Source organism: Monopterus albus, unplaced genomic scaffold (genome assembly GCF_001952655.1).
Source record: "Monopterus albus unplaced genomic scaffold, M_albus_1.0 scaffold8.1, whole genome shotgun sequence".
NCBI lineage: Eukaryota > Metazoa > Chordata > Actinopteri > Synbranchiformes > Synbranchidae > Monopterus > Monopterus albus.
Genome location: NW_018127888.1, coordinates 1,445,265 through 1,471,289, shown reverse-complemented (window position 1 = coordinate 1,471,289; position 26,025 = coordinate 1,445,265). Strand labels below are relative to the sequence as shown.

The 26,025-nt window shown below is 40.4% G+C and overlaps 6 protein-coding genes across 6 annotated transcripts; 5 read left to right on the top strand and 1 right to left on the bottom strand.

Moving 5' to 3' along the window:
* Positions 1–583: 583 nt before the first annotated feature.
* Positions 584–6,074, top strand: mfrp (membrane frizzled-related protein). Its single transcript, XM_020586144.1, has 13 exons — positions 584–619; positions 1,408–1,516; positions 1,998–2,132; positions 2,352–2,519; positions 2,609–2,828; positions 3,471–3,601; positions 3,697–3,822; positions 3,904–3,980; positions 4,071–4,219; positions 4,367–4,572; positions 4,883–5,017; positions 5,260–5,387; positions 5,510–6,074. Exons 1-13 carry the CDS (start codon positions 584–586, stop codon positions 5,732–5,734), a joined length of 1,845 nt encoding a protein of 614 aa, XP_020441800.1. The 3' UTR covers positions 5,735–6,074.
* Positions 6,075–6,134: 60 nt separating this feature from the next.
* nudt8 (nudix hydrolase 8) lies at positions 6,135–9,485 on the bottom strand. Its single transcript, XM_020585932.1, has 5 exons — positions 9,264–9,485; positions 7,980–8,891; positions 7,775–7,907; positions 7,246–7,323; positions 6,135–6,825 (listed from the first exon to the last, which is right to left on the bottom strand). Exons 1-5 carry the CDS (start codon positions 9,377–9,379, stop codon positions 6,640–6,642), a joined length of 1,425 nt encoding a protein of 474 aa, XP_020441588.1. The 5' UTR covers positions 9,380–9,485; the 3' UTR covers positions 6,135–6,639.
* Positions 8,887–13,615, top strand: ftr86 (finTRIM family, member 86). The gene is made up of 10 exons (XM_020585923.1): positions 8,887–9,060; positions 10,258–10,807; positions 11,034–11,129; positions 11,227–11,460; positions 11,587–11,749; positions 11,894–11,929; positions 12,064–12,105; positions 12,211–12,276; positions 12,360–12,562; positions 13,085–13,615. The coding sequence occupies exons 2-10, from the start codon at positions 10,310–10,312 to the stop codon at positions 13,418–13,420; spliced, it is 1,674 nt and encodes a 557-aa protein (XP_020441579.1). The 5' UTR covers positions 8,887–9,060; positions 10,258–10,309; the 3' UTR covers positions 13,421–13,615.
* Positions 13,616–14,938: 1,323 nt separating this feature from the next.
* Positions 14,939–16,222, top strand: LOC109951468 (C1q-related factor-like). The gene is made up of 4 exons (XM_020585990.1): positions 14,939–14,948; positions 15,290–15,397; positions 15,527–15,667; positions 15,792–16,222. The coding sequence occupies exons 1-4, from the start codon at positions 14,942–14,944 to the stop codon at positions 16,220–16,222; spliced, it is 687 nt and encodes a 228-aa protein (XP_020441646.1). The 5' UTR covers positions 14,939–14,941.
* Positions 16,223–17,815: 1,593 nt separating this feature from the next.
* On the top strand, positions 17,816–18,857 carry LOC109951561 (caprin-2-like). The gene is made up of 3 exons (XM_020586134.1): positions 17,816–17,822; positions 18,116–18,256; positions 18,430–18,857. Exons 1-3 carry the CDS (start codon positions 17,816–17,818, stop codon positions 18,855–18,857), a joined length of 576 nt encoding a protein of 191 aa, XP_020441790.1.
* A 4,218-nt stretch (positions 18,858–23,075) lies between these two features.
* cbln18 (cerebellin 18) lies at positions 23,076–24,251 on the top strand. Its single transcript, XM_020585955.1, has 5 exons — positions 23,076–23,151; positions 23,241–23,399; positions 23,516–23,604; positions 23,710–23,790; positions 23,960–24,251. The coding sequence occupies exons 1-5, from the start codon at positions 23,094–23,096 to the stop codon at positions 24,086–24,088; spliced, it is 516 nt and encodes a 171-aa protein (XP_020441611.1). The 5' UTR covers positions 23,076–23,093; the 3' UTR covers positions 24,089–24,251.
* The last annotated feature ends 1,774 nt before the right edge of the window (positions 24,252–26,025 follow it).

Below are 26,025 nucleotides of genomic sequence, written 5' to 3'. Positions count from 1 at the left end.
TTGGAGAAGAGGAGCACTGAGAAGATTTCACTGAGAAAGGGGACAGCAAATAAAGATGTGTGACCTCAGCCAAGTCACTGTTTACTCAGACTCCTCAGATATTTATAAGGTGAGTAAGGTTGATAAGATGAGTAATGCCAATGAATGATGGTGTGGAAATTTGAATTAGACTCTATTTAGAGTCCATTGGTAAGAAAAATACATTGATATTTTGAACAAAGACATGGTTTTAATGACAACTGACATGTAGCTGAAGGTTCAGTTGACTGGGCGTAGTGACCACAACAGAGTGCAATAAAGACTAGCAAACAAAAAGATATAAGAACAATTACTAAACAGTAAAAACTAGGTGCAGTGTAAAGTGACAAGTGTATTTAACTTGATCTTATTATGCTGATAAAATAATATTGCTGCAAGAATTGTCTTTGCAACAGATGCCTTTCAGCTAAACTGTTCCCCATCTGTCTTTACAGCCTAGGGCATAGTCATTTACAGCTGAACTATCAGTAGTTCCTGATGGGTGTGTGTATGTGGGAGTGGAGTGGGGTTTGTTCATTGGAATTCGTGTTTGTTTGCAGTTCTAATGGCCCAGGGGAAGAAGCTGTTTGTGAGTCTGGTGGTATGTGATTTGATTGATCTGTAGCGCCACCCAGAGGGTAAGAGATCAAACAGGTGATTGGCTGGATGTGAGGAGTTTGTAGTTATGGTTTTTAACCTATTTAGGCTATTTAATTTTGGGTGTAGGGTGGTAGGAGGCCCCCTAGTGGGTTAATCCAAACAAATTCACAGTTATTGTCTTGCAAAGCACAAGCAGCAATTGCACAATGAAAGGACTTTTTTCTACATTTCCCAAGATTTTCTTCAGTCATTATAATCAATGGGTAAGTCCCAGTTCCCTTAATTGCATATTTTGTTTTTAGTCCCATTTATATCAGATGCAAGGACGAGATCCAAAAACAAAACGAGTCCAGGAAAGACTCTTTTGTGACACTCATGGCTCCTCCAGGCAGCGTCCTCGCTCCTCGAGGCTCCCTCCTCTGAGAAGAAATACGAGCGCTGGAACCTTCTTTAAGATAGTGGACTGGAACAATTTCTAGGCCAAGTGAGGACTGAGGAGCGAGGAATGATCAAATAAGGGAACCGAAATGTACCTACTGTGTTTGCATCTTTAACTAACCTCATTGACAGCAAGTAGAATGGGGCCATGAACAGAAAATAAAGTTAAAAACTGTGATGTCTTTTGGAATTTTGTTATTATTAGCAACCTCAAGCTACTGGTAGCTACTGGCAGCACACTTTCCTTCCTCAGAACTTTTGGACACACAGTGAAATATTTTGTGTCTGGCTTTAGGATTGTTTTTAGATGATAGTTCTCATTTTCTCTTTTCTTTGTTCTGCTTTTCACAGAATGTATTCTGCAACCCTGCCTTTGAGCTGGAAGGGGAGCGAGAGGAGAGGGTGGAGGGATCCAGGACATCTTCATCCACCCCTGAACTACTCAAACCGCCAGCCACTAGTAAGTCAACGAGAGAGATTCTGTTGATGCAGACCTTGAAAGATGTGGGGTTTTGTCAGGCAGGCAAGGTTAAATGAAAGACGCCACAGTGCTGTAAATTTGTGGAAGTAAACATTTTAGTAAATTAAAATAAAATCATGATCAAGTGAAATAATAAAATGACTGCAGTTTGTTTTGGATGCACAACCAAGCAAAGTCCTGCAGTTTTATCTTTCATTTTGATTCACTGTAAAATGTGTGAGAAGAGCAACTGCTGGCATGGTTGCAAGCTTTCTCTAAGCTTTGGAAAATTCATTTTAAGTCTATAGTCTAATGCAATTTTAGTACCAATTTGGTATAAAATGAATGCGGTGAAAAGAGAATAATACATAAATAGCATGCAAAAGATTCAAATTGACCAGAGATATAAATTTTTGGTAGCAACACAGGTCTTCTCTGTCCTGTCACACACCCATGTGCTTATGTGTGCTCTGTCATACAGACCTAGGTTGTGGTCTTTTTGGAGAGTGTGTGGTGCATCTGCGGGGCCCAGGTTGGGGCTGGGGGGTGGTGGTCTCTGCTGCTGCCCTGCTCGTGCTCCTCCTCTTTGGACTGGCACTGGCCCGCATCCTGACACGTGAGAACTTTACAGCACACTCGATAAATTTCAAGGTTTTTCCTTCTGAGGTTGCCGTTACAAATTAGTGTTGGTTATCATTTTCCTGTCTGCGCTGGATTACATCTTAGAAATTCTTCCATTTGTCATACAAAGGTTTGAAGATAGCTGACAAGCATTATTTCACACATATCCTGTTATATTTCAGTCCTGTGTTGTTGTTATGTGTCACTACTATAGAGGTAAAAAGCCAGACAGTAGAGGATCAGTTGCTGTCCACCAGCCCTCCAGACCGACTGAGTGCAGCACATGGAGAGTCCCATACGTTACCCACAGTCCCTTCCAACAGAAGCCAGCAGGACAGTACAGCCACACCACAGTCCATGAGGACCCCCTCATCTGAAACACGTAGAAGCTTTTGTCTATCTTCACTCAGTACAAAAGTGAATGTTTCTTCATCTTGGGGTCACTTTGAGACAAGTTATTGTCTCTCTCAGGTTGTGGAGGTGTTTTGAGAGACTCAGAGGGTAGTTTCAGTTCACCGAACCATCCCGGCTCCTATCCCCCCAACTCCCTGTGTGTATGGGTGATCCGGGTCCCACCCCCCTCCATGGTCCAGATCCATGTGTCCTCTCTGACCGTAGAGGGGCTCTCTCCTTGTCTGTTTGACTGGCTGGAGGTGCGAGAGCAGGTCGAACAGGGCTTTGTGGTCACCAGGTTGGTCTGATCCCAGTGATTTCCATGAATCAAACATTTGCAGGGCCTGTGAGTTTCCACTCATCAAACAACTGGAACCCCATATTTGTGGTTGCTTGTAAATTTTGCTCTCACTGTCACAAAAACTCCTATAATGTAAATGTAATATCTCATCCCAGTAGTATAAGTGTGTGAAGGTCTATACTATTATACACATTTGAGTGTAGAAAATGGCAAAGTTTAATTCAAATGTGGGCTGTATGTATCAGCAAATTTTAGAAACCTAAGTGAAACTAATATATCTAAGCATCTTTTTATATGTTCTCCATAAAGAAACATAAATAGTGTTCATGCCATTACTTTAAATTGTTGATAGATGGCACCAAAAGTCTGTGTGTGATTGAAGAGTTCTCCTCGGTACTGAAAGCTTCGTGGAAAGAGTTTAGTGCATGTGAATCCTTTGGCCTTTTTGCTTACTTGCATTCTTGGAAAGAGTCATAACAAAATTCATGAAATTCTAAAAATAGTATGTAACTCTAGCTTGCAGTTTCTTTTAAAAATTGACAGTGCAAAGTTCAGACTCAAGTAGAAACTCCAAAGCTGTAATATGGAGGGAAAAAAGAGATTATTCTAAAATAAAAATTCTATATTTCTCTCCTGTAGGTTCTGCGGTAACGTAGCGCCACCAACAGTCAACACAAACAGCAGCACAGTGTGGGTCACCTTCCGCTCTGATGGAAGCATTACAGGCAGCGGTTTCACTGCTCAGTACAGGGCCATACCACCTGGACACAGTCCGTAGTCTGCAGCTAAAAGTTCATATGTGCTGTTGTTCATCTGAATCTACTATATGTGCATTTGTGTATAAATCCACGGTGTGTTTTCTCAGAGAGCTGCTCCAGAGAAGAGTTCATGTGTGACAGTGGTCAGTGTCTGCTGCCTGTGTCTGTGTGCGATGGTCATCCAAACTGCCGTGACCAAACAGATGAGGCAAACTGCAGCCATAAACACAAAGGTGAGAGTATACAACATATAATAAAAACAAAAGTTAAAAACACTTGAATAGGCTCTGTGGATATTGTTACTACTTCTACAGAATGCGGTGGGCAGAAGACTGAACCTTACGGTTTCCTGTCAAGCCCAAACCACCCCAGGCCTTACCCTCACCAGCTGGTACAGTATAGTCAAAACGTCTCTGTGCTGCTAAACACTCTAAACTGGTTATTTTATGGCCTAACCCTATGTTCTTCCATTTTCCATCAGTTGTGTATATGGTATATATCTGTTGAGGAGGGTCATGTTATCACACTGAGCTTCAGGAACTTCAGCCTGGAGACTCAGGATGTGTGTGAGTTTGACTATGTGGAAGTTCACGACAGCAGCGGCACTGCCACCGGAGGAACTATGGGAAGGTGAGAGCACAGCCTTCATACTGTATTCAGTGCACTTCACATATATTATATTTTTTTATGGATGCTACCATGCTATGATATCTTCAGCCATTTGTACATTTACTGTAACTTCACTGATTATTTCCTTGTTGTGTAAAAGGGTGAACTAATGTGTGTCTTTTTTGTGTGTGAGTTGACCACAGTGTTCTGGAGCAGCTTTTGTCTCCTGCGCCTTTGTCTCAGGTTCTGTGGTACAACATTCCCACCAGACCTGACCTCCTCTGGCCCCCACATGACTGTGGTGTTTGTGGCTGATGAGGGAGTGGCCGACAGCGGCTTCAACGCCACGTACCAGGCTGTATCTGTACTGGACAGTGAGTTCTCACTTTTATAATAATAATTCGTGTTTAACCAAAGTGTTTGAAGTGTTGCTGGTGCCCTTATTATTTCCCTCACCTCGGATCTTTCTTTTTTTCCATATCTTCTCCTATGTTTGTTTCCTTCTCAGCTTCCTTTGTCTTCTCCTCTCCTCTATTGCAAATGCTTTTTCTTCCTCTTTTCTTCAGATCGAAACCACTTCTTAACCATATTTCACTTAATCTCCAATGCTTATTTTTCTATTTAACTTACATGTATTCTTTAAAATTTTCCATGACCCTCTCCCCTGTACTTTATTTTCAAAAGGGACATGTGGTCCCAGCCAGTTTGCCTGCAGTACAGGGCAATGTCTTCAGCCGCAGTGGTTGTGTGATGGATGGAATGACTGCCCCGATGGAGCAGATGAACAAAGCTGCAGCAACTCCACCTACCCGCCATTTAGTGAGTCCATGTTATCGCTGACACCAATCAGTCCTGCCACAACAGAGTCACAGATACAGTAGTTTTTGTTTCCAGAGCCAGAAACTTGCATGATAAAAGTGACTTTTTGCCAGCAAGCATAAGGCATGTTGGCTATAAAGTATATCATTTTCTTTGTGTTTTAGAGGCAGGAACTTCTGGGTCTCTGAATGCCAAATATTGGACTACATAAATGTAATCATTTCTTTTCCCCATGCCCTCAGGTTCATCGTGTGAGTTCATAGAAGTAGAGATGTGTCAAGGCCTCAGCTATAATTTCACCTCATTTCCAAACATCTGGCTGTCCATTACTGATCAGAGAGAAGCTGCCACACTACTGCGACAGTACCGGGTAAAATTACATACCTTTATTTTCTTAATGCCTCTGTATATTCTTCATAAACCAAGCACCTTAACTACATAAACTGAGCTGTACAGCCACACATACACCTTTTCCACTGTTTTCTCCTCCAGGTGCTGATGGAGCTGGCCTGCTTTGAACCCCTGCGGAGACTGGTGTGTGGGATGTTTCTGCCCCAGTGCAGCGCTCAGGGTGGTGTCTTGCAGCCCTGCCGCTCAGTCTGCTCCTCAGCCCAACAGCAATGCAGCCAAGCCCTGGATCTCTTCTCCTTCAGTTGGCCCTTCAACTGCCACCTTCTGCCTGACTCACAGGACCCCATGGAGTGTTCACTGCCTTGATGCTGCAAATTATTGTGTAGTAAGAGAGATGATCCCCTCCAATTCACAGAACATGTCACACCAGATTCACTGTGCTGTTTGATGACAAAAGCCTGCATTTTACAGAACTGGAGAATAACATTCTGGCCTCAGATTAGTTTGACTTGCAGCAAAACTGCAACCCTTATTGCACCCTCCTGTCTATAAAGCCTGCAGAAGACTGTGGCACAGTAGCTATTTTGATAGAAAAGCTTTAAAGTACCAAGTAGTTTTCAGCCTCTGTGATTCAAATATCAACTGCGCTAGTTAAAAGGTTCTGATCTCACTGACCAGTAGAAACCAAACTTGTAAATTTTCACCATTTATTGTTTTGATGTCAATATGTCACAGTAAAAATAAATAATGAACAATACAGAGAGAATACCTCTAAAACAAACTTTATTGCATTGTTCCTCAACACACCATGATGTGCTTCTAATATTTCAGTGCTTACAACAGGCCATATCTGATCTGGTGTGAGGTAAAGCAGGACACAGACATCAGTTGAATAACACTTGATATCTTGAACCCTACAGTTACAGCAGTGCTTCGCTGAGCCAATATAATAAAATGTAACAAACAAGCCTCATTTGAAAGTCATGGTTATCACAGTGACATATGATTTAACTTGTTAAAATAAACATAATTGACAACTGTTGGTGTAGAAGAGCCAAAGTTGAATTAAATAAAGATTTGTAAGCATTTAAGTCCATAATATGTAGATATATAAATATACTGATAAATGTTCAGGACGGAATAAAGTATTGGCCCTGCCTGTTGATGTTACTCCATATCTGTCCTACAAATTAGTGACCAAAACAATCCAATCTCTGAGTCACATGGTGTTCTTTTGTACTGTAAACAGTAAAATCACTGTCATTGAGCTGCTAAGGCAGGACAATGAGTTTCAGGGTATGATCCAAAACAACAGCGGTCAGGCCCCACACTCGATGCTTCCCATTACGAAACACTGGAAGTGTGTATCCATACTTGTCACCGGTGCGAAAGTGTGTGTAGCCACGGTTCTGGGGACTGCACAAGTGGGACAAAGTCAAAGTGAAGATCTCTTCCACCTAGAATGGAAACGGACAAAAAAAAAAGCACAGGTTACAATTTTGCTTCTAAACAGAAACAAACCTGAAAAGAGATGTGGTTTGCCTAGTTACTATACAGTATGTGTACTTTTACACTGCTAGTTTAAAAAGTCAGAAGAGATGTACGCTGAACTGAACCCTGAGTATTTGTGTAGATGATAAGAAACCAGGCCACTCCAGGAGATCATATGTCAAAATACCAAAAGTACAATGATTCATTTACCTCTAGTGACTGTGTGAAGACATTTATTTTTAATCTGCATGGTATCCATTATGTGAAAGTATATAAACTGTAAAACACATGACTCAAACTCTAAACCACCATCTCTGATATGTCCCAAGTCTGTCATTTCAAGTGGATATAAAATGTAGTTAAGTGCTAAAAAATAGGAAGACTACCTCTCCAGGGTTTGGTTTGAATGACAACTCCTCTACGGGACCGAGGTTAGCCAGCACAGGAGCAATCAGCATCCCTGACTGGAGAGAGAAAGAGAGATAAAGAACACAGACTCATCAGAATCAGAGTTTGTATTCAGAATAATCAAGGAAGACTGCCAAGTAGACATACATAATGATGGGATGTTTTAATTTCCTTTATATGAAGACAGATTTCGGTACAGTCGTGGACATAAAGACAAGCTTCTGCTGGTCTAATTATGCTGAATTTAAAGCTAGTCCTGGACCAATTTAGACTGATAGGAAAGTAATAGTCAACAATTTTGAGAATGAAATGTGCTCAAGTGATTCCTAAATTAAGGTGTTTCAGTATTTTCTGGATTTGATGATAAATTACCAAAGGATTAATTGACTAATCAGAAAATAACTGATAGATTACTTGGAAAAATAAATTAATCAAATAATTGAAAAAAAAAAATTTAAACTAACTGATTAAAAACATATCATTAGTTGCAGCCTTTGTACCACTCACTCTGTCCCTGAGAGGCTTCAGGACACCCCAGACCCTCTCTGCTGTCACATTAATACCCAGCTCCTCCCTGGCTTCCCTCAGTGCCGTGGCCACAACACCCCTGTCTGATGGATCACTCTTCCCTCCTGCAAAGCTACACATAAAGGAAAATAAGGGCATATATTCTGCTTGTTTGTTTTCTAACACAGTTCAGGATGCCACTAACCTGACATCCCCCTTGTGCCTGCCCTTCAATGTGCTGGAGCGCAGTGTGAAGAGAAACGATGGCTCCCCCCCAACAGAGCAGAGAGAGACCAAGACAGATGCCCATGTCTCCCGGTTCTTTCCTTGGCTCTGACTTGTGTCTTGTTTCCCCTTTTCCATCTCATAGAACTTCAAGTTGAGCCCCAGGCTCTGTCGACACCTGTTTTCATTCTCTAGGGATAGACAGTTTCTCCAAGCGTCTACCACATAAGAGGCAACCTGATGAATAGCTTTGGTGTGCTGAAAAAAGAAGCTGGGGGTTTGTGGTCCACTGTGATAATGGTTTAAAATCCGTGGCATATGTGTTGATGAGCTGAAAGTTCTGACAGAGTGCTGCCTGTAATATGAATGGCTTTGAAAAAGGCTGCATTGATTCTTACTGGGTAAACTGAGTGAAGGTGGGCAGAGGTCCCAAGACCTTCTCCAGGGTTGAAGGCATGTTGTGTTCATTAAACAATCACAGTAAGTGCTCACAGCTTTGGGGTTTTGAACCAAATCTTCCACTTTAGTGCATTTCCAAGGATAAGATGCTTGTTTAGCTTTTTCAGAGGCAAAAATCTGAGGGGACTGATGATGGCTAGATGAAATGGCTTTAGATAGGAGGTTTTGAAATAAAGAACCTGTCAGCTTTTGATAATCACAGTCCAATCTAAGGAAACACAGCTGTGTTGAACAGGATACAGTCTCTGTGGACAGCGAGGACTTCTCTTTGCTTCTGCTCTTTCCAGGAATGCTTTTCCTTTCCTTCACATGTTTCGTGCCCTGCCATATGGCTCCAGCGTGCTCAGAGAAAGCAGAAAGGTGGAAATCTCTCAATAGCAGCAATGACCTTAAGGAACTAGAACAATTCAGGATCTGAGGGCCCCTAAACATCCTGTAAAAAGAAACACACAAGACACCAGTTAATTGAGATTAAATGTGCTCATCAGTTAATTAGACCAGGATGTGAAGATCAGTCTATTTCACAGCTCAGGTAAAAGGTTAAATGCCACTTTCTGTACACACGGAACAAGAGGAGTGATGCCTGATGGAGGCATGAGCTGGTGAGTGGACAGGGACTGTCATTTAAAACCCCGGCCGATCTAGGCTCAGGGACTTACCCGAACTTAACATTACAACTTCAATATTACGTTCGACTGTTACGGATTCAGACAACTTATTTTCTGTTAGTTAAAGTTCTCCCGTTAACTTAGCTAAAGCCTATTAATCAGTCACATCGCTGTCAAACTTATGAGAATTAACTAACGCTAGTTCGCTGAGGTACCAGTTGTTGGTTAGCTGGGTTTTGTTAGCGAAGTTGACTATAAAAATCATATCAAGTATGACATTTACTGCTTCTCCTTCACTAAATAAAGCTATCATAATCTGGCAGAGTATCAGTCAAGATCTCCTTTGGCTTGGAAATTAGTTGTCAAAGTGTATAACGTTAGCCAAATAAAAAAAATCGCCCTAAGCTAGCATCACAATAGCAAAACAGAAAGCTAACTAACGCTCATAATGTCATTCGTATACCGACTTTAAAAATTACATGTAATCACTGGCAGGGGTTCAACATATCCCACACGAAGTCATAAATACGCCAATGAACGAACTTTTAAAGTAAAACGTAACTAGAAGGCTGAAAACACTCACCTTGAAAGTTTGAATCAGCTGATCTCTCCCCCAGGTAGCCGGCTACAACCAATATGGCGGCGAGTAGCGTCATGCGAGTCAGTGTTGCGCTCACTGCGCAGTGATGACGCCGGGTGGGGGTTAGGCGGAACATTTACATTGTTTACTAATGACTTCATTGAGAAAACTACCCATTGTTTGGAATTCACACCACTAGTCAGGTCTTCGGAGGTAAAAATCCAGTCTGTCCTCTTTTGCCTGTTTCTTTAACTAGGCAGACTAATACAAGTGTTCATTACAGTTGAAATGGTAAAGATCCTACCATAAGGATCTGGATCCAGTTCTGAACATTATATGATTCTATTGTTAGTTATTTCATTTTTACAGTAATATAAAGTTTCATTAGTTCATGATTCCCATTTCTAATCTGATAAGCTGGGAAGCACCTATGACATAAGAGAGAGAAACTCCTCACCCCACCTGTTTTACCGGCCCTTCCTTGAGACCAGGATTGCCTCTGTTTTTAAGCAGTACTGATTCATGTGGACTGGCATTTCAAACTTGCTATCACTGTGTGTGTTTCCTACTTCTGTTGCCTATGTGAGTTGAGGCTATCTTTGTATATCCAGATCTGACCTCTGGGAAAACAAAGTCACCTTCCATCCTTTAACCCAGCACCATATGGCCTCAGCCTGGACTGAAGAGGAGACCTTTGTCTGCTCAGTATGCCTGGACACTCTGAAGGACCCGGCTACTCTACCTTGTGGACATTCATACTGTTTGGCTTGCATCCAGAGTCACTGGGACAAGAAAGACAGGAAGGGCCATTACAGCTGCCCTCAGTGCAGGCAGGTCTTCAACCCTAGGCCCTCGCTGGCCAAGAGCACCCTCCTCGTGGAGGCTATGGAGAAACTAAGAACCAACAGCCTCAAGCAAAGCTCCTCCTCGGCCTCACCATCAACGTCTATGTATTTGGAGGTCTTACCAGGCGCTGGGCCACAGCAGGGTAGCTTGTACCCTCAGCTTCCCACAGTGAACCCAAGAAACTGCTCTCAACACAACAAACCTCTGAACCTGTTTTGCCACGAAGACAAGGAATGTGTGTGTGAGGTGTGTTGCCAGCAAGGGCACAAGGGACATCGTGTGATCAAACCAGAGGAAGAGAGAAAGGAGAGACAGGTATGTATTAAACAAAAAAAAGCTCACCAGGATAATATTGCCATGCTTTTTGTAGTGATTCTTTCTCTCATGTTGGTTGTAGCATGTAAGAACTGTGTTGTTACAATTGTAGCTTTTCTAAAATGCAACTTAACTGAACTGAATTAATAATCTAGGGCTGTTGCTGCCCACAGTGTGTGGCTTCTTTTTTTTTTTCTATACTAAGTTATGGATGTTGTGTGTGCAGACGGAGCTGGTTCAGATGCAGGCAGAGGTACAGAAGAGAATCCAGGAGGCAGAAAAAAATCTTAAGACTCTTCCGCATGCTGCTCGCCAACACAAGGTAAGTAAATGCTAAGTCTACATTCTTTGCACTTTTTTTTTTTTTTTTTTTTTATTTACTTTCTTGATCCTTGTCTTCCTCTCTACTACACACCCAGGCTTTGGTCCAGGCTCTAGAGCATGAGAGCACAGGTTTATTCTCTGAGTTAGTCAAGACCGTGAATTTGACAGGCATTCAGGTTGGTGAGATCCTCAGCACCCATGAGACCTCCCTAGGCAGCAGGGTTGAAGGGCAAATTCACAGACTGGAGCAGGAAGTAGTGCAGCTTCGATGGAAGAGTGAAGAGCTGAGCAGGCTGTCTGACATGCAGGACCACATCTGTTTCTTGAAGGTAAAGAGTGTGAAGCAAGGTGTTGGTGGACATGAATTCATTTCACTGGATAAGTAAAATGTTCACCATCAGTAAAATCAGAACTGCTGTTGTTATTTGGATAACATTGTGTCATTTGTTCTCAAGAATTTCCTGACCATGGAGCCGCTGGGTCAGACAGGTGCCATAGAAGAATCAGTGCTAAGTCAAGAGGAAGCAGTGGCAGCCTCCATCCGCTCAGCGATGAAAGAACTACAAGAGTCAATACAGGACCTCTGCAAAGCCAGCCTGACCAAGATCAGCACACTAGGTCAGTCAGTCTTCTCTTCTCTTTACTTGGGGTTTAGGTCACTGCACAAAATGTAGGTACAGTAACTTAAAATCACCCATAGTTTTGACTATTTGTCCAAGAAAATGCTTTCAGATTTTTCTCACAACTTATCCATTTCTGTAGCGCATGAAATGACAACAGATCCTTTGCAACCTCTAGGTAAGCTACTTTACAAACTTAATATATAGTGCAATCTGTCTGTGGTTTATTGACATGCAGACATTTAAATGTGGCACTTAGACACTGGTTTACTTGTCCCCTTTGAATCTCTCCTCATCTCTTTGGAAATAAAGCTTCAGCCCCCCCTCCATCTGCTCCTTCTTTTCAACCCCAAGGTAAAAACAAAAGCATTACAAACTGCCTGTACATATCAAACATCTACTTTCCCTTGGCGAGACCATGGCGTAGATGAGTTTTAATCCCTGATTTTATATACTTAGCATCTCCTGTATCAACGGTGGGGTTTGTGAATTTACAACCAAATTCAAGAGAGGAATTGCTGAAATGTGAGTCCATCATTCTTCACAGAATATAGAACATGGTGTCAGGGGGTTCAGAGTCTTCACTAAAATGAATCCTCTACATCTAGTTCGCTTTGAACCCACCATGGACCCCAACACAGTGTATCGGCATGTGCAGCTTTCAGATGGAGGTCATATGGCCGTGCTAAAGGCTGAGAACCTGCACCCACCAGACCATCCTGAACGCTTCCACTTCTGGAGACAGGTTCTCTGCAGAGAGCCCCTGGCAGGGAGCCCCTACTACTGGGAGGTGGAGTGGACTGGCCAGAAGGTGAATCTTTAGATATTAATGGGGAAATTGGTGCTGTCCGTTAGGCATGCAATGCATTAATGATTTTCATTTTGCATGAAGTCTTACAAACACTAAACCAGATTGCATCTAAGATCTGTGGATTCAAGGTCAGACTTGAGTATCCTGTCCAGCATTTTCCAGTCACAGAATAAGCATCTAAAGACAGCTGGGATCAGACAGTGTTATATTTACAATCCCTGTGTTTGACTACGCACCTTATTCCTTCTAACCAAATCATTTTAACGTTAGTGTTTGTGCTGCAAGTGGTAAAATCCCATCTTTATTATGTTGTATGTTTTCTGAATGGACTTTTTGGCAATGGTAAATATAATGGCTGTCAGAAATTCCAATGTAATATCAGTAACACTTGATAAAATTACCTTGAAATTTTGTACTGACCTCCGTTATGGTACTTTTATGTACCAAGGATGAAATGATTAAGTTACCCTGTCACTGCCCCCAGGATGGGCCTAATCCAGTTTTCCCTATCACACCACACAGATCACTATTGGTGTGGCCTACAAGGAGATGGAACGTAAAGGTTCTGATGATAAAAGCCGTTTGGGCTACAACCCCCTGTCCTGGAGCTTGTACTGGTCTGGGACTGGCTTTTCCTTCTTTCACGATGGTCAGGAGAAACTGCTAGGTTCTCCTAAGGCTAGACGTATCGGCATCTATTTGGACCAACATGCAGGGATTCTGGCCTTCTACCGCATCACCAAGAACGAGGCAGGCCTCATCCATCAGCACCAGACCCAGTTCACTGGCCCACTGTGCCCAGGGTTCAGGTTTGGGGCAGGAGTAGGGGCCACGGTGACTGTGTGCCAACTGGATTAAGTTGTATGCAACTGATGGCTGTCATTTTTAGACATAAAATACAGCTATGATCTTGAGATTCTTCTAGATAAGTAACGCATGTTCAGGGATGTCTGGTTTTGTTAATAGACTATTCTTTACTTTTACTGATACAATGTAAACTTTCTAAATGTTTGCAAGTTAATAAAGTAATAATAAATACATAATTTTTAGAAAGTTTATTTATTTTAAAGTCAATTATAGCACTTAACTTGTAGTTTCATGCTGGTGGTAGTTCCAATAGTCTCAGTACTTATTTATTTTTAGTTTGTGTGTGTGTATAACATACTGTATAGGTTAATAGATATTCTCTGAGTTTGTCTCTTTCTTAGCCACAAATTATGTGTGAACCTGTAATGGAAAGTAATTTGTGTTCAGAGATTTAGATTAGCATCTGAATTAATCTTTTATATTCCAAACATTCATAAGTATAGCCTTGATTTGTGCTTGTCAACTCAAGTAATTCAACATGATTCACAGGAGGACAATGAAACTCAAATTTTACACATGGTGGCAGCAGTTTGTTGTGTCCTGCCCTGACTGAAAGTACTGTAAAATTACAAAAACCTAATGAACACTGGGCTTTGAAAATCAGCTGGTAGAGAAAGCCTCAGTCTAAATTCAATCCACCTATCTCTACTTTTAAGCCTCTTTTACATAGGTTCAGTGAACAAAATTCTACATTCCTTTCACTAATGCTAAGTGACGGATCACTCTAATGTATAATAAGACAGCTCATGCACTCATTAACAGAGAAAAGATGCTCAACTACGTGGACAATTTACCTTATAGAGATTCTAGGTATATTTTACCGTTTTCACAGGAGATAATTTTATGATTCTGGGTTTAGTGCTACATGCCTTTGCTTTTTCAGACCTGGCCATTAGACTTGTCAAAATTTTATGAAAGGAAAAATGTGATGGAAATGTGTGCTTTATCTGTAAAATTACAAGAAATCGATTTTGTGTGGAGCCACCAGCAGCCTGGGCTTTGTGGAGTCCTCATCAGTCGCTAAAGAACAGAAAACAAATTATTAGGCTAGTGCTGTGTGTAATACTCTACACTCTCAGATTATTATTTTTTTATGTTGGCAGTTGGAACAGACACAGTGTATATCTAAAAATGATTTCCACTGACTGTAAAAATTATTCCAGCCATGCAGCTCTACAACCCATAATAATGCTTGGCTGCTGATGAGAAAACTAAACTTAACATTTAGTTTACTTTAACTCAGGCGAAAGATGATACCTGGGAGGCATCAACAACAAAGTCCTGGAGGGTCTGCTCACGTGTGAATTTTAGGAAATGATTATCTCGAGTTATAAGGGCAAATGGGATGGGCAATATATGAAAAACAAGGAGGAGCAATGTTAAAAGAGGAGGAATGAATCCAAGGTTACAAGGGAGGAGCTCTTAAAAACTTATATATTCACAAGTCTCATCTCTTGATCACTCTACGCACCTTCCATTCTTCTGACGCTGTTGTCATTTACCAGCATCAACATGAGAGGTGAGACTAGACACAAACATCAATGACGGTGGAATATTTACTGTAGAAATGAGACGGTTGAAATCTTGAATGCAAGATAAAATGGTTCAAGGCTATTATCATTTTTAAGTTGAGACAAAATTTAAAAAAAACTGTTAGGGGAGAGTAAAGTACATTATAATGCAGAAAATGTAGATTTTGTTTTGTTACTTTTATTGAAAGTTTTACTGCATTTGTCTATACCTTAAAATTATATAAAGAACAAAGTAATTCAGAATCTGATCATTGACTGAAACAAACAAAGCCACCTAGTGCAAAGCTTTTGGGTTTAGTGATATGTCTTTGCTCTTTTTTCCCTCTAGCTATTGTATTTCTGTGTCTGCTGCATGGAGCTTTCAGTGAGAGTATGCTATTTACATGGAATGGACCTACCCACACAACAGTGCCAGCGAAGTCTGATACAAACAGTGGTGAGAGATTATTAATGAAATAGCATATGTCTGTCCTTTCTGCCTTTACAATATATAGTCAGTGTGTCTGCACTGTGACTCATCTGCAGCTTAATGTATTGATGCGGGTGCCCATGTGTGTATGCATAGTGTGTCTGACAGACCAGTCGTCGTGCGGCTGCTGTCTAATTCAAAAACAGATGCAGAGGTTGGAGGAGCACTTCAACAAGACCACTGAAGAACTGAACAAGGAGGTGACAAAATCAAAGACGGCCCTCCAAAATATCACAGGTGAGCGACTCATCTGCTGGGTCACATAAATTAGCTGACAGTGTAAAACATCACCAAAGTATCTTAAAATTGATCCAGTTCTTATACTGCTGACTTGACTATGTCTTCTTTTCTGCATTTCCAGCCAGCCGGAGTGCGTTCTCTGTCGCTTTACGCAATTTGTCAAGTATGAACTGCTATGGCCCATTCAATGAGACCAGCCTCATCATCTACAAACATGTTTTCATCAACCTGGGTGGCAGCTACAATGTGCAGACTGGTATCTTCACTGTTCCCCATGCTGGCGTTTACAGCCTCACCATCACCATCTATGCCATAGTTACTGGTGGTAATACCCTGGCCAGCTGCGCTAACCTGCAGGTTAATGGCCAGGTGGTGGCTGTAGTCACTGAACAAACTGGCAGAGACCTTGAAGATAGTGCCACTGCTGTTGTGGCTTTGCCACTGAAGGCTGGGGATCAGGTCTCTGTCAAGCTGCTCAAAGGATGTTTAATCTGCGATAACAGCAGCCACTACAACACCTTTACTGGCTTCCTGCTGTATGCCACTGACTAAGTTAGCAAAGTGTAGCTACTCATTGCTTTGGCCAACTTGTTCTCTATACTGATAAGGCTTAAGTCTGCTAGGTGAAATCTGTTTCTGGTGGTGAGTTGTAGCCCATAGTCTCTGTCTGATCTTATGTGCTCTCACCCACACAAACATAATACTCTCATCCTTATTCTGTGTCCTTGATTCCATTAGGGTTTGCTATTCTTCTTGAGATCATGTTCCATCAAGATTACCTTTTAAAAGAAGTCAGGTTTTTATCTGATCTGAAATCACCCCATGCACTGTGTGAGCTTGCAAACTTTAAACACACATTTGACATTTTTTCATTTCACACTGTTTATGTATCTTGGTTGTAACTGCTGCTGATGTTTAACTTACTGAAATGATTTGATGTAAACCATGATAAAATATGAATGAATTTACTAAAAAAATAAAGGAGAACTTTGAACACATTGTGGTGTTATGAACTGCTTTTCTATACCCACTAAAGAAACCGAAGATGTCTCCATTAAAGGCACTGCCTGATATTTTTAGGATTAAAGTCTCATGTACACATTATAAAGCATTTTAATGAAAGATCCTGTTTTAATTACATTGTCACTACCTTCCTCATCAACCATAAAGATAAATATAAAATAAAGCCATATGTATCACAACACAGATGGCATATATAATATAAATTAGTTTATGAAATTACACTATGATGACAGTAAGACATAATGTTTATTTAAAAACTATCATCTGACCTGTTTTAAGGGCTCTGTACATAATTGTGAACTCACCATATCTGTAATAAAAGCAGTGAGAAGGACAGTGTGTCAGGGATAAATAAAAGTAGCCTACACATTTCTATCCTTTATAGAGTCATATAGTATATAGTCATATAGTTATTTTATTTAGCCTTTTTCTAACCAGGAAGTATCTTGAGATACAACATCTCGTTTGCGAGGGAGCCCTGGCCATAAAAGAGAGTCACATAACAACATGCACCACACATATCAATCACACAATATACAATAAAGTGTGATCTGTGAAATGTAAGAATAAGACCTACTCTACTCATTAAGAACAGTTAAAATTTTCCTTAAGTATTCATTGAATATGATATTTGAATATCTTTCATGAGGGTAATGTTTTCACTTGTAGATTTGAACAACACCATGCAACTCTTACATCAAATTGGATAGATAATGTATGATGCCTGAGGCAATTAAGCTGTTTTGTGGCTTTCTATGCATCACAACAAACTCATCAGGACACAGTTTAAAAATCATGTCATATAAAATGCAGCTCTTTAAAATGTATCCTTGTTTGTAAATGAAACTATACAGATATCAGGTGACACTTCACCTGCTTCAGCTAAACCCTGGAGGATGTGTGTGTCTGCTTGTGTGTGATTTCAGAAAGTGACAGCATCTGGCGATGACAGGAAAACATACCCAGTTATACACTTACAAAGGAAAGAAAACAGGGAGGCGCAAATAAAACTGAGGTAACAAGGGAGGAGCTCTGAGAAAAATATATATCCATGACACTTCATCTCCTGGTCAGTCTACCACACTTTCCATCCTTCTGAAGCCATCATCATTTAGCATCAGCATGAGAGGTGAGACTAAATACATTTACAGAGGTAGCAATGGTTCATATACAGTATACAACAATACAGTAACAGGCATCTGAGAACTCTTTCTGGTTGCTCTCCCCCCCTCCACAGCTATCGTATTGCTGTGTATGCTGCATGCAGTTTTTGCTCAATTCAGAAATTCTTGGGATGGACCTAACAAGTCTGCACCAGATCCAAACCCCAGTGCAGGCAATGGTGTGGAATTGCAGGTACATAATCAATGTGTCTGCATATAATAATATCTGCAAGTCTAATTAATGTGTATTTGTGTTCAGCTTGTCTCGAGGACCAGGGCTCCTGTGGCTGCTGTTTGATCCTGCAAGAGGTGAACAGGCTGCGGACAAACTTTAACACAACCCTGACAAAGCTGGAGAAGGAATACTCGCTAATAAAACAAAGACTCAACAATACTGAAGGTGAGTCACACATTCATGAGTTACACAAAGCAGGAAAGAATGTAGATGGCAAACACATCTGAAAGAATAAAACACTCTTGCTTACATTATAGAGTTTTTAATGTTAATGAGAAAAGGATGGTCAATGTTTTACAGTTCTAGCCTGTCTTCTATTCTCCTCTCTGCATCTCCAGCCAGCCGCATCGCCTTCTCTGTCACTTTTACTGACACACGTTTCCTGTGCTACGGCCCCTTCCGTGATGACAAGCCCATCATCTACAACAATGTCTTCCTTAACCTGGGTGGTGGCTACAATGTGGGGACTGGAATCTTCACTGTTCCCCGCTCTGGTGTCTACACCATCGCCATCAGCATTTACAGTGACGCTGGTGCTGCTGGCTCCCTCTTGGCCGCTTGTGCTAGTCTGCAGGTTAATGGTCAGCTAGTGGCTGCATCCACAGACAAGAATAGTTATGACCAAGAGGACAGTGCCACTATTGTTGTGGTCCTGCAACTGAGGGCAGAGGACCAGGTGGCTGTCAACCTGCTTAAAGACTGTTTCCTCTGTGATAACAGCCACTATAACACTTTCAGTGCCTTTCTGCTTTATGCTGCTGAATAAGTTAACCCTGTAAAGCCCAACACATCAAAAACTAGAACAGTCAAATTTTTTGGACATGAGATGTTTATTAAACCTTTTAACAAAATCCAAAAGAAAATTCAAGATTCAAGATTTTTATTTGCCATTTATGCATAGACAGACAGTCCAGGCATATAGGAATAAATATGCCATATTATTTAGAATATTTTTATTTTGTTTGCATCACATTTGATAACATGGGGCATTTTTGGCAATTTCTATCTGCTCAGAAGCTCATGTATCCAATTCTTGCTCTCCTATCCAGTTTAGACTCTGATAGATGAAATCTTTCTGTGGTGCCTTGTAGAACCTCATGTCATCTTAGTCCACTCATTTTGAGGGAAGGTTTTAAGGCTCCATCACGTCTTAATTTCAAAGCATTTTTTTCTGTAACAGCTGATCTTTTTCCTATTGAAATGATGTCATTTAACATTTGAGAACATTATGCACCTGTAAAATTACAACGAAATAAATCAGGATTTTAAACAAAAGTATTTGGCATTTCAGTTGATTTTGTGGCATCTACACTGAAAAACGTTGACAAAGATGAAGTGCTGATATATTGCTTTGTTGTCTGTTTTTGATAGAGCGTTAAGATTCTTAAATTAAAGTTAAATAAAGCATTTCATTTACAGTTCTGGCTACCCTGTGTATGAACCTTCCTTTCAGAATATCCAGCTATTTCAACTCCATAATGGATTACAACACAACACACAATGATACATATGCTAACATTCAGTTAGATAGCAATTTTAAGACCTTTTATGCCACGTGCTCACTACATTGACAACATTGTAGACAATATTAAATCTGAGACACCCTGAAAGGCAAAGTATACAACATATTTATATATAACTTTTTCAAATTTTAAACATTTTGGTTACATTTACACATACATTGGATAATCACAGAATTACATATTTTAATCTAAAACTATAAAACTGTTGCCAGTGTGGGCATCAGATCCAAATACTTAACCGGTGTGATGCACTTACGTCTCTAGTGCATCAGTGTGGAACATTGCAGCTAATGGAGGCAATATAATTAATACAGTATATCAGCTTCTAGTGTGCATTCAGTAAGAGTAATACATTGTTAAAAAGGAAACCTCACTGATATTATACATCAGTGATTGTGTATAGATCTTGGTGGAAAAAAAGTATATAGCCTTTTGTGGATCTAGATGTAGCTGCGTGAAGTCTGATAGGCTGCCTCATGTGATGTCACTTAAGTCAACCTCAGCTGAGTCTGAACAGGACAAGTTTGAAAATAAAGAAAAACCGGTGGGTCTGGACTTAGAAAGACATAACTTTACCCAGAACATTGTGCCTTGCTCCTCATCTCTGCTTGAGACTAGAGGCTCAAGGGATTTTTTTAAACAGTCCATTGTGAGTCAAGCAAGTTAAAGGAGTGTAGTGGTGGAGTATTCATAAGGGGAGTGAAATGGTCAGTGGTAGATCCAAAGGCATGGAACAAGATTCTGTGGGAAGTGAAGCCTGTTTCCCTGTAGATGTGTTTCCCCTTACTGTCATCAGAACCTAAACGTCACCATAAGCAGTTCTAATCAATTCAGTGCTCCTGAGCACTGGGGCCAACAGTTACCACAAGTAAATGCATTTGAGAAATATATTTTAAAAATGTAAATAATGTAAATAAAATATAGTTTAAATAATAATCAACAATAAATGAATGTGATACTTTCCTGACTGGCTTCATCACCACTATATCAAACGATCTCAAAATGGCTGCTCTTGTTTCACTGTTATACAGTGATTCAAAGCTCTGGTTTGAAATCACATCCCAGGTCAGGGTACAGTGCATGTTGTGTCACTTTTATCCCATGTTGTGAAGTGAATCATCTTGATGACTGGTCTCATTTGAAGAGATGTGTTCAAAGCATGCATAAAACACTTGATACACCATGGCCCCTGTCTAGCTGATAAGGTTGTGTGAAGAACCAGGTTAGCTGACGTGGGACTGCATAGGCTATCAAAAACACAGACAATGCATTGTCCCTGCAGCCAAGACAGTTCTAATTGTAGTCTTCAACACATGAAACACCTTAATATAATAGAACTAGAGGAAAAACAAGGGCATGACTGTGCAACTTCAGGTAGAGATGATTGATAGCATGAGTCACTGTCTTGTGAGATTCAAAACAAACTGACACCAAGAGCTGCTCCGAACTGCTCCTTGCCAGTCCAACAACATTCAAAAGGAAAGCAAATATGAGAACATTCAATATCACTGTATATTGTTTTCAGTTCTAGGCTTTCATTGATGGACTGATAACACTTTCATATAAACTTTCTTTTTATCTTCTCATCTTCACGACATTATATCCTCTGGAATCTGATAACAATGGTCATCCTATCAGCATTTGTGAACAGCCATGTCCTATGAAAGAATGACCATCAAATGCTACTGTTCTCTTAAGCCTTTTAAGGGGTATTATGGTCCCAACGGGAGGACGCTGAAAGGTGCAACATGATCAATTTTTGTTCTTTCACACTAAAGGAAAATTATCTGCTGTATCACCAGGTATGTATCTGGCTCTCTTTGAGGAGGCTGCAGTATGAATGTTTGGCCTTGAAACCTGTGTGTGTGTGTATACACATGTACACATGAGTGTTCAGTCACACAGTGGGGACCAAAGCCTCTTTACACACTCACTGTGGCAACTCAGCTCTCCTTGTGGGGACCAGTTCTTTAAATATTAGGATGATGACTTGGTTTAAGGTTAGGGTAAGAGTTAGTATTGGGCAAGTAGACATTATGGTTAAGGTTAGGGTAAGTCTCCAGGAATGAATATACTGTAAGTCAAAGTGAAGTCCCAACAAGAAATTACTACAAACGTGTGTGTGTTTGGGAGGTGGAGCTTCTGTCATTCACCTACTCCAGAGGAGGATCACTTGAAGTGCATCAATAAGAAGCTAAAACGATCCCCTGCTAAGAACTCGTACTCTCAGTTTCACAAACTCACAAGAACTTACAACAGTCTTTCAGAACAAGGAGAGGGAGGAACAAAAAACAGTAAGTTTTATGTTTCTATCCTTAGACACCAACTCACTCAGACACCAAATGCCTCAATAAAAATTGTGGCAAGTTTTATATGTTTGTCTTTTCTCAGATAGTTTTGCTAATTATTGTGTATAATAATGAAGTGATGGGGATATCTAACACAAAGACACATCTGGAGTTTGAGGGTCACTTTTAAAATGTAACAAGTTATTCTTTGATTTTATTGCAGTTAATGGGTTAAGCACCTAATCCGTTGTGCTGTCTATACTTTGCATTACTTTCAGATTATTTTTTATCTTAATATCAAATACTTATTATTTTATGCCATTTAAATTTGCATTAAGTGAGTTCTGAACATTACGGTAAAAAAAACTTACAAAACTAATATAATGTCTTCATTTATATATGTTTGAAGAGAAATTATAGGAGGAAACTTGAGTGAATAACCCTTGAGATTATATAAATATCACAAGTATTCTTTATTTTAAATTAGAAGAATTCAGATTTCTGAATTTACTGTATGTGTATGTTGCTTCAAACTCTGTTCCACCATTAATGTGAGAAGTGGTATCAGAGATGTGCAATTATTGATTTGAATTCAAAAACTCTAAGACATTTTTTAAGTCAAATGTAATCGTGTGTAACTTACTTTCTGACACTGTGCTGAGCATTTAGCTGGGTGCACATTAATCCATCCAGTACTGAATACTTTTTCAGATGGTTGTATTACCAACTATTTTCCTCTTGGGGTCGCTGTTTCTCTGTGGTGGTGTGGAGGCCCAAACCACCGCTGATTTACTGAGACCTGATGCACGTAAGCCACACAACTTATCAACTTTTATTCATCCACACAGTATATGCATGTGCATTTCATATTAATGGCACATTGTTAAGTCTTTTGTGAATAATTTGCAACTGTATATGTGTTTTTTCTACAGTTTAACCATTACAGTTGACAGAGCATTCAGATCCTGACACAGTTATTCTGCCCTGCATATTGAACCTCTCTCTCATGAGGTCTTCTGCTCCCCTTCCTTTGTTTTTCTTTTTTCCCCACTCCTCCATTCTGTCCCAGTCAAATTGAAGGGAACTGTGACCTGTGACAAATGGGACTGCAGCTGTAGTTTCAGTCACCAGCGAGGCTGCTGCTGTGGAGCCCAGGAGTTATACCAGCTAGAGGGGGATACCTACGCAAGGATGGAAAATTTGTCCGGGGGTATCAGCAGACTGAATAGTAGGATACAGGCACTCACAGGTAAAAAAAAACAAACTTACACTGATGGATGGGAGGCAGAATAACATTTATGCTTTACTGTACAATAAATCTCTCTTTCTTACTCTCAGCTGGCATGAAGATTGCCTTCAAAGCCACGATAGACCCAAATCTTGCCATTGCAATTTCTGGATTTTCTGAACGTTGCTTTGGTCCATTCACTACCAATATGCCCATCCCCTATGCCAGCATCACCTTTAATGATGGCAGGGGATACAACCCTTCCTTGGGTAGGAAACACACAGACACAGAAGGAGTAAACTCAAATGACTTTACTCACCATTTTAAATTAGAGGCTCATGTATACATCCCTGCAGTTCTATTACCTCTTCACCTTCCTCTCCAGGTGTCTTCACTGCCCCTCTTGCTGGCGTTTATGTCTTTTCCCTCAAAGTCTACTCATCTGTGGAAGAAAATGGTCGCCTCTACCATAAAGTAAACAAACCATGACAAACCTGATTTCATGATCCTTTCAAATGGTTCGCCTGCATAGCAATGCAACAATGTTTGTGTTATTTCTGTGATTTCTTGAATCTGTAGGTGCAGCTGATTTGGAATGGCAGGCCAATGTCCAATGTGTGGGAAGACAATCGAGAGGATAGTGAGGACAGTGCCACTCAGGTAAGAACAAGAATGAAGTAACATGGGTTCATAAAGTGTTGCTACATATAGTTCTGCACATATTACAATTACAGATCAAATTGAAATTGTGTGTGTGTGTGTCGGGGGCTATTAATGATTTTGTAAGGGCTATGTGAAAGGTGACACTGTTTTCTGTGTATGTTCTCAGATTTTGGTAGTGGAGTTGCAGAAAGGTGATCAGGTCTATGTGGAGCTGATGTCTGGGAGGAGGCTCTGTAAAAACCTGGAGTACAACATTTTTACTGGTCACATACTGTACCCCTACATTAATGAGTGATACACGAGCCACAGATCCGGGCCTCTTAAATGTTCTCTCTCCAGAGCCTCAGATGAATTCATTTATCCTCACTAAACTGAGATTAACAAACTAGTTGTCTTACTTACATGGTGACTTAGGAGATATGGGTTTGTGACCTATTGTGGGACAAGCCCTGTAGTTTAAAAACCCCTACAAGACAAATCATACATACATAGACTCATGCATGTGTAGGCAAGCATTTTTGATCAAGTGCATAGAAACACACACACACACACACACACACACACACACACACATATGTTTGTCTAACATGACAACAGAAGTCAAATGTTTGGAGATATTTGCATTTCTAATATAAATATATGTTTGTGAATAAACTACCACAACTACAGTGATGGTGTACATTTAAAGGAAGTGTGAATTTGTTTAGATTTGGACATAATGAATGTTTATTTGATATGCAATGTACATTTATATTCAGTTTTGGTATGTATTTCAGTCCTTTGCCACACATTTTCATAGTCCATGAATGGAAATGGGTGGCAGTTAGATGCTTTGTTATAATTTGGGAATGATAACAGTGTATCATCACCCTGCTGCTCTTAACATTTGATCTATGGCAGCGTTGCATAATACTGTAAACAAGTGCCTTTCATGGAAGCTCATTACAAAAGAATATAAACCACTGTCAGACTAAGAAAATTCTTTCAGTTGAATAAGCACATGATGTAGCAACTTACACACATGCACCACATACTTAGACACACACACTCACAAACTAGCACAAACACACTATGAGTCTAGAAACACTAGTAATTCAGTAGGGAGCCTCCAGGTAACAGGTTTGTGAGTCCATCGTTTAACATGATTGATAGCACTCATACATAAAGCTACAGCTAGAAGACATTAGCTTAGCTTAGCACAAAATTGAAAACATTTTGTTTTTGTATGTATTAAATACAATGACCATTTTATTTGGGTTTTTTCAGTCTTCTTGTTCCTCACAGTCAATTACCAAAATAAAGTCAGTCACATAAATACATAGCAATAAAATACATGAAAATGTGCATGAACTACATGAAAATGAGAAACATCAACAGCAGCCACAGCAGAAGAGTACATCTGACTCATGCTAAAGTAAGTGTGGTTTCATATGAGTTTCTCATCTTTAGTGTGATGTAACCTCAAACTTTCCATTGAGCTATAAAAACCAACTGCAGATGCTTAAAGTATGTCAGATTCAAATACACACTTTATGTACCAAAAAGTGTCTGTAATTGATTGGAAGTGATGGAGTGGTGGTGGCTGGGTGTGTAAGGTTGGCACACATACACACACATATTTGCACACAGACAAAAACCAAGTCTTTGCCCTATGATGTACTGATTCATATTTGGGGAACTTGCTTCTTGTCCCCGTAAGGATAGTTCCTACAGTGAGGATGTGTAAACAGGTTTATGTCCAAGTACATCACACATACACTGAGCACAGCTACTGAAGAGAACTCAAGACTTACATGGACTTCTCTGTCTTAGCGATGACTCTTTCACTCCCACACATTTGTCATTTCTGTCCCCCTGCTCTCTCCTTGTCTGCTTCTTCCCCTCCTTTCTTCTCTTTCATCTTCATTTCATTTGTTCCTTCCCTCTGCTTGTTCCTCTTCCCCCCTTTATCCTGTCCTCTCCATCATTTTTCTCCTCTCCTCTCATACCCTTGCTTCCCTCCTTTTTGTGATAAAATGTAGAACCAGAGTCATTTTTGAACCAGTTTGACCCCTACAATGTGGGACAGTGCTAACACTTTAATCCTCCTTTCCACATCCAGTGTGGCTCTTTCTCTATTACATCTCATCTCTACTCCCTCCCCCCTCCTTCCAGCCTCCAATCCTCTCTTCACCATCTCACAGCCACTTTGAAAATGAAGCGAGCTGTAGAGAAGGTATTTGGAGAATTCCT